The 15177-nt window shown below is 32.6% G+C and overlaps 1 protein-coding gene across 7 annotated transcripts in view; it reads left to right on the top strand.

Annotated features, from left to right (window-relative positions):
- LOC118188446 (alpha-tocopherol transfer protein-like) overlaps positions 1–14734 on the top strand; it is a 74335-nt gene extending 59601 nt beyond the window's left edge. For 5 of the 7 annotated variants that reach the window (XM_085823592.1, XM_035358883.2, XM_035358881.2 and 2 more), the window contains 2 exons: positions 8945–9055; positions 14006–14734. In XM_085823592.1, coding sequence (XP_085679718.1) covers positions 8945–9055; positions 14006–14188 — 294 coding nt within the window. In that variant the 3' untranslated portion in view covers positions 14189–14734. The remainder of the gene's footprint in view (positions 1–8944; positions 9056–14005) is intronic. The other 2 variants (XM_035358885.2, XM_035358884.2) reach the window with 1 other exon arrangement.
- Positions 14735–15177: the final 443 nt, after the last annotated feature.

Below are 15177 nucleotides of genomic sequence, written 5' to 3'. Positions count from 1 at the left end.
TTCCGGAACGGCGGCCTTGCTGGCACCTGACTCTGTGGCCGTGTGCGCGTTCTCCTTGATGTGTAATTTCTCCTGCCATCCTTTGTAGGTGGTGTTTTTCTCTTTACCACGGTTTCTTTACCCGGTGCATCTGTATTTTTGTTTTTCTTAAACGCTGGAGTTTGAAAATTATTTTTTCTTTTTGATACCGACGTCCGGGTTGTAGAAGTGCTAGGTCTCTCTTCAGTTCTCTGTTTCTTGGGTGGTGGAATAGTTGTTGTAGTCTCTGGATGTTCTACTTCGTTTAGACTTGAGTCCTGCAAGAAACTTTTAAGGATTTCAAAATCATTTGGATTATAGTATTTTTTCACCTGGTCGGGACTTGCTTTACAGATTTCCCCTCTCTCGTTCTTAAGATATAAGACTACTCCTTTGATTTCCTGAATTACATAGGGGCCTTCAAACTTTGGAGCTAGCTTTGCCATAAAATTGTCTGGGGCACTTGATAAAGAAAATTTCCGCTTCAATACTTTATCCCCAACTTTAAAATCTGCTTCACGGCGTTTTCTATCGTAATATAGTTTCTGCCTATTTCTTGCCGTATCCGAGGTTTTAAGTGCCTGATCAATTAGCTTTTGCACATCTTTTTGTTTAAACTCCTGCTCTCTTTGTTGCACAAAGAATAATTTATCTAAAGGCGTAATTAATTTTCGGCCTAAGAATAATTCTGCTGGAGTTTTTCCCGTAGTATCATGATGTGCCGTTCTTAAAGCATAAGCTAATTCATTTATGTAGCCATCCCAGCGCTTGTGATGTGTGCTAATGTAACTGCGAATTATTATTACTATGTTTTTATTAACTCTTTCTGCTATGTTAGCCTGTGGTCTATACGGAACCATTTTGATATGGCGTATGCCAAGTCCATTGCATATGTTTTCAAATATTTGACTAATGAATTGTTTTCCGTTATCGCTAATGACTTTTATCGGTGCACCGTATTTTAAAATGTATCTGTGTAAGAATGCATCTGCGACTGTTTTGGCTGACGCGCGTTTAAGTGGAACAATTTCTATCCATTTTGAAAAATGATCTACTATTACTAAAAGAAAACGATTTTTATTTAACTCGCTCTGGGGGAAGGGACCAAGAAGATCTATGCCTAAAATTTCATTCGGAAATGTAGCGCGAATGCTATTTAAGTAACCGGCCGGGCTGTAATTAATATCATTTATTAACTGACATTGATTGCAGGACCTGACATACGCCGTTACTATTTTGCATAATTGCGGGAAATATACCGCCTCGCGTACCCTTTTTATAGTCTTTCTGACCCCGAGGTGGCCCGCTGTTTTTTCTTCGTGCAACTCCTTCAAAATGCTTAATGGAAGCGAGGCTGGGATGACTGGCTTATACTCAAGATTTTCGTTTGTTGTTTTCGTATAGAATAATAAATTATCTATTATTTCATAGTTTTTGCTCTATTTCTTATCGCATCGATATCTGTATGCTCAAAGCTTTCGGGGTCTTTCAAATAAGCATAGATATTTCCAAATTCAGGATCAGCTTTCAGTTCAGTAATAACCGTATCTCTAGAATCTAAAATTTTTGAAGTCAACACAGCGCATTTAAGTTCATTTCCTTCATCGTCCAGTTTTATACGAGAAAGTGCGTCAGCTACATTGTTTTCCTTACCCGGTTTATATTTTATTGTGATATTATATTCTTGGAGTTTTAAAGCCCATCTTATTAACCTCGGCGTTAGGTTTTTTCCCGAGTAAAGTCTACCAACAGCCACATGATCCGAAAAGACTGTTACTGGCGATTTACCGAAATAAACTCGAAATTTGTGTACAGCCATTAATACGGCTAATGTTTCTCTTTCTGTAGCTGTATAATTCCTTTGTGTCTGATTCAATGTTTTACTAAAAAATGCCAGCGGATGGTTATTTTGCATAAGAACCGCACCCACCGCATAGTCTGACGCATCTGCTGCAATTTCCAGGTTTTCGTCCCCCTCAGGGAATTTTAAAACAGGGGCATTAATAAGCGCTTCTTTTAATCTTTCAAAAGCTGTGTTAGCTTCCGCTGTCCACGTAAATTTACTCTTTTTTCTTTTGATTACTAAGAGTGGTTCAACAATATTAGCGAAATCTTTTATGAAAGATCGATAGTAAGAACATAACCCAAGGAAAGATGAAAGTTTCTTGGCGGTGTTGGGCGGTGGGAAATTCTTAATAGCTTTTATTTTTGAATCTTGCGTTTCTATACCCTTTTGCGAAATTTTATAACCCAGATATTTAAGTTCTTTAGTTGCGAACTTGCATTTTGAGGCGTTAATTGTAAGACCGGCCTCTTTTAATAATTTAAAAACTTGTTCGAGGTCATTAATGTGTTGTTCCAACGTACTACTCGTTATAATTATATCATCTAGATAAATTAAAGTTGATTTTCCTAGGACAGGCTTTAGAACAATGTCCATAGCTCTCTGGAATGTTGATGGGGCCCCACACAACCCAAAGGGCATGCGTAAAAATGCATAAGTGCCCGATTTTGTTATAAACGCGGTTTTGTGTATATCTTCGGGTCTCATAGCTATTTGATAGTAGCCAGACGTTAAGTCCAAAGTAGACATATATCTTGTCGATTTGATCTGTCTAATGATCTCGTCTATAACCGGCAAAGGGTAAACTGGAAATTTAGTAATACTATTTAGTTTTCTGTAATCAATAGCAAACCTCCAAGCCCTTTTATCCGAAGGAGGAAACTCGTTCTTTTTCCTACATAGTACGACTGGACTCGCGTACTCACTATTTATGGGCGTTATTATTTTATTCTTTAACATCTCCTGAATATGTTCTTCGATGATTAGGTCTTTTTGTTTATCATAACGATACGGTTTAGTCCTACAAGGTTTTTCGGCATTTAATTGAATCTTGTGAGTTACTATCTGGCAGTTTCCTGGTTTTTCTGAAAACAAATGAGAAAAATTACTCACCACTTGCTGTATTGCTTTACTTTCATGGTCATTCAGATGGCTAAGATCCACTTCAGGTGTCTCCACAGGTTCCACCACCCTCTGGTCCATCTCCAACACCACGGAACTATCTTGAAAATTTAATTTGGCCCTCGCGGCCCTTAAAAAGTCCATACCTAAAATAAGAGAGTGTTGTAGGTCTTTCACCACAAAAATTAATACTTTGAGATTTTCCTCTTTTACCTGTAAGTTTAATGATAATTTCCCGATGCAGTGACATGTTTTTCCTTGCGCCGCTATAATTTCCGTATTTCTGGTTTTAAATAGTCGTATCCTATAAAAATTCTTTTTGAAGAACTTTTCACTCATAAAATTTCCTTCTGCTCCTGTATCGATGAGGGCTTCTACTGGTACATCGCCAACCAGGACTTGTATAATTGGTAGCTGTGAGTTTTTTACGATGACCGTGTTTAAATGTCTATTTGAGGGTTTTTTTAAAACTTCCGGGGTCTGGACCCTCCCTCTCACAGGCCCCTCTAGTCGTTTAAAGCTTTCCTTTCAATCTGTGTCTTCTGGGTACGCGGATGCTTATTTTCAAATTTTCTTTTTGGGCCTTGACCTTCGAGTTTCGATGCGTTAGCTTGATAGTTCTTTCCCCCATATGAGCGATTTCCATTTCTGGTTTCCTCCTTCCTTCGGGTATGTTGAGAATATGTTTCCCCTCTCGCTTTTTCCGCTATTCTGCGATTTTGAAACTTCACCGCCAATTCGAAAAGTTCCTGCAATGTGCTTGGGTTTCTAATTTCAAAGTAGTCTTGGACAGCGGGTAACAATCTTGGTAATATTATTTCAATAATCTCCGCATCGGGTTTTTTTCCATACAGCATATCCGTTAGCTTGATTTTTCGTAAAATAAAGTCCGTCAATTCTGCTGTATCCCGTTGGTAGAAACTATATAGTTCGGCTTCCAGCCGTGCGCGATCTTTCACTATGGGGAAGGCCTTTACTAACGATTTTTTGAAATTGTCAAATATATATGTCGGGATTCCAAATTCACCTAGTAGAAATTTTCCTATGTTTTTCTACCATAGCGCGGCCTGTCCTCTTAGTGCTGATGTGACGATGGCAACTTTTTGTCTTTCAGGCACAGGGTAGAGCTGAAAGTGGTTTTCTAGACCTTCTAAAAATACCGCCACCGAATTTTTTCCGTCGAAATGGACGTTTGGCTTGATTGATGCTCTCAAAGTCTGGACCAGGTATCCAAATCCTTCTAACTGAGTTGTCATTTCTTGGTGTTGTCCAGCGGCTTCCATCCAATTTTCGGCCATTTCAGTTCGATAATTGTTCGGGCGCCAATATAACGTTGCGCGCCTCCAACTTGCACGCAACCAAGAGGTGACTGTGAAAACTTGTATAAAAGATAGAGCCTTGTGAAGGGGTTAAGTCCCTTTTTATTCAACGTAATAAAATTACAATTGCGTGCTCTTGACGCTCACAGACTGTGCCAACTTGGCAGTCAAATAAAAATAATAACCTGAAAAGAAAGTAAAGACAAGATTCTAACTACGAGGCTCTCTAAAATAACTAACTCACCGCGTTTTACAATACCGCTGCTAATTCAGCAGACTTGAAGCTCACTGGAACGATTACCACTACTTCCCGCCAAGCACATAGGCCGCAACGCGGGGTTCTTCAATTCTCGATAACTACCTCCGCGCTCGTGCAGTAAGAATATCACACCGAACTCGTTTCCTTCTATTTAAATCAGAATACTTCCGCTGATAATTTGAATCCTTGCGCGTTCTACTCAAATTTACATATTCTGGCATTGGCAGTTCCAGGGGAAAGGAAAGTAAGGCTTGACAGGAAAGATAGTTTAAACTTAAAATAAATGTTAGTTAAAATAAATATAAACCCTACAAATTTCATAACTGAAAATTATTCTTTTCAAATTTTTCAATTGTATATTCATCATTTCAATTGTAGATTTTGCCTAGAAGAATAGATGATACGAATCAACCATTCATGACTATCTAAAACTGTAAAATATTGCTGTACATTTTAAAGTATCATAATTTTCGATGCGTCATTTTAATTGAGTTTATACACAATGTCGACACAATTTAACTAGACTGCCCGAGACCTAATAATAATAATAGTTCTTGTAACATTTAAATTCTGAAATTAGGTGTTTGTAAGCTTTTTGGAATCAGAGCATCTTATACATACAGTCCATATTCTTATACCAGAAAACTGTATATACAGAGCATATTGAAAATCCTGTGTCTATTGAATTATTTGCTCTTAATGCAATATATTACAATAGGAGCCATTTGATCCTATTGTAATGAAATATAAAAGTGCAGAAAAGCACACCAAATAAATCAAGGAGAAAATATTGCAGTGGTAATAAACACTGGAGTAATAATGATAAAAAAAATTCCCTTTTGAGAGGAAAAGTATTTTTAAAAACTTGTGCTAGAGTAACGTTAGTCAAAAAATCATATTGTTTGCGTTTCGACAGAAAAACTGTCGTCTTTAAGGAAATTTCAACAGTCAACGATCATTAAAAAAAATCTGATGTGGACACTACATGACTTCCTTATAGGAAATATTAAATTTTACACATTTTTACTGCATTTAATTTAAATTTATTTCCTTGAATTTCACTACAGATAGATTTCCCATTCAGTTAATTCAGTTCTCACTTCGCGGTAATGCAAAAATACATAAAGCCTCAAAATATCTTCATTAAAAGTTTAATAATATAGAAAAAACAATAAAACACCAAATACTGTTAAAACAATTAAAAAATAATTTTTACAATTAAATTTAACGTTTCTACTCAAAAACAAGCAATTCGGATAGTGGGCAACAAGGCAGACTTTTCGGTGCACAAAACTGAAAGTTTACTTTTGGTCGCATCCGGCAAAAAGGCACTGAAGTTAGTTCAGAAAATGACTTAATTCATTATTCTGCTGAGTTTTAAATATGGAAACTATGGCTGCTATGCTAAACAAAAATTAGGCTTTGCCGCAGTTAAACAACTTTTAAACTGTTGTTAATTCTACAATTATTGTATACAGATTAAGTAAAGGCATAAAAACCTTAACCGGAAGATAAGAATAAAATAATTCGATGATTCTAAAGCAAAAACTGCACAATTTACCATCATATAAGACTAAAAAACTGATCTCACCGAGCCGAGTAACAGAGTGGGTATATATATATATATATTCAATTTATTCTTTATTCAATTTATTCTTTTGATACAAGAATAAATTGAATTTAAATACAAATTTAATTAATTCTTTGCGCCATTTCTGCAAGGAATGAAATTTAAATTTTAACAAACATTTATATATGTAAAAAGCAAATTTAAAGTTAAAATAATTAAAAAAATGTGCAAAGATATAAAAAATTTAATTTTCGAACTAATCTACAACATCATTTAAATTCAGATATCATAAGTAAATCAAGTGCAAAACCAAACCATGAAAATAAATTCACCAATTTAGCAAATTAAAATTAATCTAAATTTTTTTTTAAAAAAAATGCATAAGTGAACGACTGTTGAGCAGGCAGGAGACAGACTTATCAAGGGGAAGTTGCCTCCAAACCTAACTCTTCAATCATTCAATTCGTGTTTCGTCATTCATGCAGACAAGGGTAAAAGTCAAAACCAAAAGTAAATACATAGTGAAGAATGTCCAAAAAGAAATACCAATAAAGTGGTACCTTGAGAAATTAGCAATTAAAAATTAAAGTTCTAAAAGGAAAATACCAATAATGAAGTATTTTAAGAAATAAGCAAGGTAAAGTCTAGTATTAAATTTTTAAAAAATTAAATTTTCCAGAAAAATTAATTTAGAAACCAATACATTTTAGAAACCTTTGTCTACAGAAACCTCCCCGACACGAATATGCATATCAATCAAAAAGAAATCTTTTATATATTTGAAATTTTTTTAATTATTTTAACTTTTGCTTTTTACATATATACATGTTTGTTAAAATATATATATATATATATTTATATAAATTTGGTTCGGCCGATTTCAACCAAAAAGGGAAGTGCAGGAACTACATCTTATCAGTCCTATAGACAAATTTTGAACGTTCTCAGGTTACTTCTTTTTGAGTTATGCAAAATACATGCATACATACATACATACAGACAGACGTCACGGAAAAATCTCTTCTGAATCCATTTTAAATCAATTTTATAATCTGTTTGAGAAAAAGAGTTTTTTCTTATGTCCTTATGCCAAGCAAAAACATTGTTAAGTTGCATTCGATAGCGGTCAAAATGGATATTTTCGTTGAAATATGACACTCGGAATTTTTCGTGGTTACAATACCTTCTTTACTTCGTAGAAGTAACTGACTAGAGTAATGCTGACAACAGCGTTATTGATTATAGCTCTTAAAACAAAATTATTTCACCAATTAAAATAATATTAATCAAGAATTTCCAAGTGCTTAAAAGTGTGTTCGAATCGATTATAAAAGATTGAACACCAACGAAAACTGAAACACAGAAATACTTTTCAGAGGGAACATGTATTTTCTCACCAAGCTTATTAATTTGACAAACAGCTGAAAATAGTTTCTATTTGGATCAAACGTTTATATTAAAGGATTCAAAACTTTTGCTTCTATGAGCAGAGATTTTAATATTTATTCATACGGAATTTCTGTAATCTACGGTAATAGGCTGATTGGTTGCAAATAGCCTGTTAATATTGCCTCTGCTTTTTGAAGCTGATAATTCTAAATCTTGCAGGTAAGACAAGCGCTTTTATCAAGCTTCAGACTTCTTTTAAGAAAGAAAATATTCCTTTCTTTGTTAAAGAATTTCTCTCTGTGTTTTATCGAAATGCATCTGGAAATAAATTATGAACTTAACTATTTACACTGCATTACATAAGCTTCCTTCTGTTTCTAGAAATGAGTTACTGTGAAAATTAAATCGAATTTCTTCGTGAGAATAGTTACCTTTCTTAATCGTATTTTGTAAGGATCAGTTTTACAAATATAACAAATGGCTATTATTCTTATTACTCTTCATAATGTTTAGTTTATTTTTAGCATAAAGGGGCGTTAGCCCGGAAGACCTGTTAATCTCGAAATGGCATTTTGCGTCCGTTCAATATAAATGTCCGTTTCACTTTTCAAATTGTTGCCACCAAATATTATCGCCCTGTATTTACAGTTAAAGAAATTAAATAATGAAGAACCTGCATGAATATATATATGTTACTCGTACTGTGAAAAAACAACGGTATCCAGAGCCATTAAATTTTGAGTAACTTTGTCCTCCACCAGAATGTGGGTACCTAGAAGGCCCAAATTTTGAATATCGAATTTTTTTATTGTCTATTTCATAGTTTGTAAAACTTTAACGCATTTTTGATGAACCAGCTCAACAATTTCAAAGCGAGCAATGGCAACACTCTACGGAAAAAAAAAAAAAAAAAAAATCTCCAGTGCGCGAGACTGTTTATCGGAAATTGTAAAAGATATGTTCTTTTAAGCATTTTTAACCAGAGAAACATTAGCCCAAATGCTCTCGAAACGTGTGTGTGCGTGTAAAGGAAAACAAAAAGTGTAATATAAAATTTAAAAGCTTTCAAATTTTTTAATTAATTATATTTTCTAATAGTACTTGATTACTACTGTTATGTATACTATAGTATCATAATTGTAAGCAAACTCTTATTTGTACGACATTTTTAATAAAGACTAATAAGACAGTTTTTTTTTATTTTGATTAATTATTTGTTATTATCTATAACAATATATATCTTAGATTATTTCTTTATTATTTAATTAAACTTCTTTAAACTGTATAGAATGCAGATGTAACTATAACATAATACACATAAAAAACATATTTCATTACTCAAAAGGAAGTGAAAAGTGATAAATGTAATATCTGAAAAATATTAATGCTGTATTGGTTTTTAACTATTAATCTTGTAATTACAGGATGGAATACCTGTACGGAATAAAGCAGTGCATGTTATAAATAACCCCGGCATTTTTAGCATATTATTCGACATCATGAAACCTTTTTTAAGTAAAAAATTGAGAAACAGGGTGAGTAATAAATGCATACTAAACATGCATGAATATGAATATTTACGCATGGAATCCATGCATACATTATTTTTTTCCAAAATTTTTTGTCTCAGTTTTTGTAGCCATTATTTAGAATGTCTAATCCTAAAATTATAGAACTACATCTTATTTCAGTAAATTTTATCTTATATAGTGTATATCAACTCATTAAGAAATATCTATTACAAAAGTATTTTATTTACTAACAAGTAATATTAAAAAAAAACTTTAAATTCCTACTTAGGTCAAAAAAGAAAAATTTTTAAATACCAAAAAATAATAATAATAATAATAATAATAAAATTTTTTTTTAATTTTTAATATGTGAAAAAACTGTATTAACATCAAGTGTCATCCCCTACAAGTTTAAAAAATGTGTTTGAACTTGAGTGGATGACTAAGAAGTATTTTATTATCGATTGAAAATTTGAACAAGATACAAGGCGTGACACAAAAAAACGAGACTGGTACAATAAAGTCATTGTAGTTACAGAATCAGTTCTCTGTAACATTATCACCTTCAAAATAGTCCCCTTCAGCATTCATACATTTCTGGGTTTGATGCTGTCATTGATGGTAAGAGTTCTGGAACGAGGTTTTTGGAAGGCCCTTCAGGAAATTCTCCTTTTTTGCCTGAATCTTTTCAACTGAGGTAAAATGGGTTCCCTTTAAGTAGGTTTTAACTTTAGGAAATGAAAAAACGTCGCATGGAGCCAAATCAGGTAAATACGTAGGATGCCCCATCACAGCTGTTTTTGCTGCTCAGAAACCGCTTGACAGATAGGGCCGTGTGAGCAGGTGCATTGCCGTGGTGTAACAGCCATCCATCACACCACAACTGTGGCTTTTTTCCCCCTAATTTTTTCATGGAGTATTTTTAGTACTTCAATGTAGTAGTGTTGAGTAACAGTCTGACCACTGGGAACCCGTTAAATCATGATGAACGTGCTGGGAGCCCATGGGAGTACCCAGCACGTTCATCATCTTCCACACTGTCCTTTCCCCCTGAAAACCGCTTATGCCATCCAAACACACGTGCATGAGACAAAGTTTCATCTCCATAAGCCTCCGTTAACATTTGAAATGTTTCCTCCGTGGCTGATTTCTTAAGTTTCACAAGAAACTTGATGTTGATTCGCTGTTCGGTTTTTACATTAGACATTTTTTCAGCAGAATGCAGTTGCCCGTGTTCACTCAATAACGCAGTACTCCCCACTGGCGTGGTCGGTTAAGTCGAAATTAGTTAAAAATTAACTTAATCCTTATAAATTTGATTTCATCAATTTATTTTGAAATAGAATTTGTATTTGTATTTGTAGTAAGATCTTCATGTCCTTCGAACCGCATAGTTACGGAATGAAAATTCCATGAGGTTTGAAATGGCTAAAAACAAGCAGCTAATTGTATGGTAGACTGATGTCACATTTCAGAGATATTTAAACATACGCGTATTCACTTCGTTAAATATAGTCTTATTATGTCATTTTTTTATTATGAAACCAATTTGCTCATGTTGTCAATTCAGCAATAGTATATGTGAAATTTTTCTTTTCAGACATTCCAAAATTATTAAATATATATGTTTATAACTTGGCCATTGACAACTTAAATGCTACAGCTATAACGTATAATAAAGAAATTTGCATTAGTAATTACTTGATAATTTACACAGAGCTTCTTGTTCTTATACGTATTTGAATATACTATTGTGGATTTGAAGACAGTATTGTACAGACTTCGTGATGACACGATTATCAATTCCGCATCAAAAGTGTACTTATTCTTTAAAAGTATTTCATTATAATGATTACAGATAAAGATAACTAAACCCAAAGACAGAATCAGCTTGATCTGTACATAATCATTAAGTAGATCATAAGCCCAGTGATAAAAAAACTGATATGGCTGCCACCTAACCTACCGCAAATTGCATGTTTTAAACAGCAGCGATCTTTAAGCAAAGTATCACTTTCCGTTGATAGTTTTTAATAAAGGTCTAATTTGTTGTTCCAATAAACAGAGAGTCCTGTGATATAAAATTTTCTATTTTATTTTATAAGATATAATCAGCCATACGCACTTTATACTAACGTGACCAAATATTTGTCGCTTTATTTCTTTTATTAAAAACTGTATTTTATTGACAGCTGAATAACATAACATTTGATTGGATTTTAATTAAAGAAAATTAAGTATTTATATTTAAAATAAATATGTTGAAGCAAATTCTATAATTTAATTTTTCTTCTATATTATTACGAGATGGCTATGTTCATTTCCTCATTATAGCTTCAAGTAAAATGCTCAATAAGCGGTACTGTTATTATATCCCAATTTCCCAAACTGAATATCCAAAGTGGTTTCTTGATTATCTGAATAACTTTATTTTCCTTTATTTCATAATTTTCTTATAATATATTGATTGTATTATAAAAATCACTGAAAATAACGTGAAATGTAGACTGAAAAAAAAAAGAGGAAATAAAATACAATTAAAAAGTGTTTTTATACAATAAACTTTTATTTAAAATGAATATGATAAATAATGCGCTAAAACAGAAAAATAATTTATCATACATTTTAATAGGAATAATATATAGATTAAATAACAATATTTAAAGGATTCATCTATAATTTTACATCGCGAATAATAAAAGCATACAACGCCTAAATAATAGGATTTTTTAAATTGTACTGCAAAATGGTCTAAAGAGCAGAATCGTCCACTTATTTATTTGGCGTTTGTTTGGCGCTTTTTACAAGAGTAAGAAGAATTGGAATTTTGTCAATTTTCTTTGACTTCTTAAGTGAAAATAGGTCGATGTGTACATTGACGAAAGTCAATGGAGTGCACAATGCCATTTTTGCGCAGTTCTGAGAGGTTTTTTTTAAGTGATATACATGTTTATATACATGGATACCGAGTATGTGCAATTATTAAAAACACGCCAAGCGGTGGACGATTCTGCACTTTCCCCGTAAAATGCATAAGCCATTATCGTTTAATTTATTATGGACTCGCAAAACTTTTATTATTTGCGATATAAAATATATACCAGCGGATGTCAACCCTTAGAGCTTCATGGACCATTACATATATAATTTTATATTTGGCGGACCACTAACATGAATTAAAAAAAAAAGGAAGAAACCTTAAATCAGACCTTAAAAACAACATAGTAATACGAATATATATAATTCTAATTTTTATTTGTTAATATAAATTTCGAAGCTTTTGGTGTTCAGCAGCATTAAACAAGAACGCAGATGGTTCTCATAAAAATCCATCAAGTTGCCTATTGACGCGGAGAAAAACTGTATTGTTAACGACTACAGTAGTATATGTTTGTAATTCAAAAAGAAATAGAATTCCAGTTCGCGCTGTTATTGATAACAGCATCATATCCATGGATGCCAACTCTCACTTTCAAATGTCGCTAGATACACCTATAAAAGTAGCTAAAAAGTCGCTAAATTCAGAAGGAATTTCTCTAAAAGTAGTAGCTAAAATTTAAAACAAAAAGTATAATCCATATTCCACAATAGGTTTTGTTACTCCTCATTTTTTAAACTGAATCTTAATAAAGATATAAATAATGTCTCAGTTTTTTTGCGGACCATCAAAAAGTTTTCACCGACCGCTCATCTATAAAAATCTGTGCATGTCTCTCTGTTCCTTTACTTGTAACATCATCTCCTCCACTACGACGAGGACTTGAGTTTTGAGAGAGGTACTCCCTCCCCCCCCCCCAAATTCCAAACGTTCGTGGAAAGGCATTTCGACAATTATCATCTTCGTACGATTTTATTCAGCCGAGATACTAATTAAAAACTATGAAAACGTTATATTGGCAACAATTAAATGTATTTACGAATCCGTTGTTTCCTTGAAAAGCCCGCTCATTTGGCGGACTTGCCCGCTAGTTGTAGATAAATTTTGTAAACAGAATTATTTAATATATTATTTCCATTAAACAGTACAATAAATTACTTTTTTCCTTTTCGTGAATTAATTATTATAGCCATTTTAAATCCAAGCTTAATGTATTAAAATATTTTTTAATTGTATTTTATTAAAAATTTGTAGTCAACATACTTAAATGAGTTAGGGAACAAGCGCTGAAATACGAAGACTTCTCATTAGTCTCTTGAAATGCAATTAAACATTTTATTTGAAATGAATACTAAGTGTGATGAGAAAGAAAAGTTAATTTTTGGCAACATTTGAACACATTAATATTTATTTTCTCATTCCTGGAACCTTTATCGGTTGCAGGAATTGCATTCTTTAGAAAGCGCTGCATTCTTAAGAAAAAGAATTGCAGTTAGAAAAGTTGTTAAGAAATTGTTATAAATTAAATTTAGAAAAAGAATTGCATTCTTTATCTAACAGGGAAGAAGGAATTAAGAGAATTATCACCTATTTTATAAATATCCCTATATCGAAACATTTTTTCATTCATAGGCGCTTAATTATTTATACGAGATGGGATAATTGATTGGAGAGATTCAGTTGGAGCTATGAAGTATGTTTAAAGAACTGTCACAGTTTTAAATGAATTTTCTATATATGCATCTTTAAAATCTCTAGTCATGTTTTGAAATAAACTTCAGATATCTATTTTCGAGATTATATTTTGTTGTTGTTTGTTTAACATATTGGAAAGCCACATAGAAAACATCACCTACACTTGCTTATTCATAGTAGACCTTCGAAACTTTCAGATTAAAGTATAATTATTTTTTAGCATTTTTATCTCTATTAGGCTGTTACAAATAATTCTTAAATTTTAATTCCATATTTTTGCTCTTTCCTGCTGCTTTAGTTTTCATCAATTACATGAGTATAAATAGACAATTGCTTCACAAAAACTCTAAATCTGGTTTAAAAAAATAAGTTAATTCTTTAATCATTTCCTTTCTTTTTAGATATATTTTCATGGAGACAACTTGAGTAGCTTACATCAGTTTCTTCCACCTCAAATGCTGCCTGAGGAATTTGGTGGAACACAGGGCTCGTTCGAAAATGAACAATTTTATGAATGCTTACTGGCCAATGAAGAAGAATTTCAACAATACCAGAAATTTGGATATTTTAGTTCTAAAAACTGAGAAATGTTACAGCATTTTACGTATGTGTGAAACTTGCCGTACTTGAATATGAACAAATTAAAAGTGATAGTGAATATCTGACTCTCTGACAGTATTATATCATGTTACTATATAAATTGATGACTGATGGATAAATTTTACTCAGCAAAGTGATATCTTGTGTACTTACTACCACACGGAATCAATTACGTTCATAAAATATAAGCAAAGACTTTGAGCAACTATGCTGCGGTTGGAAATAGGTAGAAAACTGATATTAGTTTGATTATAACTATAGTCATCTGTTAAATTATTTTGTGAGTGTAGTTCGAGTTGATTGCTGCAGTATGCTGAATTTTCTGCATGAAACGTTTTGGAAAGAAATTATGATGGACATTTTTTCGAAATGTAAAGAATCTGACAATAATGTTTAGAATGGATAACTAATCAAGTTACTAATTAATCTTAGTGGTTTCCAAGTGGCTTGGCATTAGATTCGTCTCCTGGATATTAAATATTTATATCTTAAAAGGTTTGTAAGAAATAAAAGTAATTGTTGTTTTTTTATTTTTAGAATATTTTCAATTTTAAAAGCTTTATTTAATATTTATGCTATCAGGTTCAATGTTCCGTCTTACTTTATTTGGGAACATGCAAGGACCTGACTCGGAACAGAGAGCTTACTAAAGCTATGTTCAATAACTGTGGGAAGTAGACAGGATACACAAGAAGGGTATACAAAACCCTTTATTTTTCTCTCTTTACAATAATTTCCGTACTTCGGAATACAAAGACCCACTACTTGTGGTCTAAACGTAAGAATATAAAAATATAAATAAACTCTAACTTAACTTTGAAATAATAAACGTGGAACATTGGCCTTATATTAACAGGAAGCCGTATGTAGTACAGAGAACTGTTAACACTACAATATGTTTAAAATTATCAAGAGGATTAAACCCCTGGCCTGGAAGGCAACCAGCAACTGAGTAAAACTTCTAAGGTAAGCG

This window comes from Stegodyphus dumicola, chromosome 9 (genome assembly GCF_044657685.1).
Source record: "Stegodyphus dumicola isolate Sdum_Otavi_A_Nest chromosome 9, ASM4465768v1".
Lineage (NCBI taxonomy): Eukaryota > Metazoa > Arthropoda > Arachnida > Araneae > Eresidae > Stegodyphus > Stegodyphus dumicola.
Note: the sequence above shows the minus strand (reverse complement) of the source record. Positions and strands in the feature narration are given on the sequence as shown.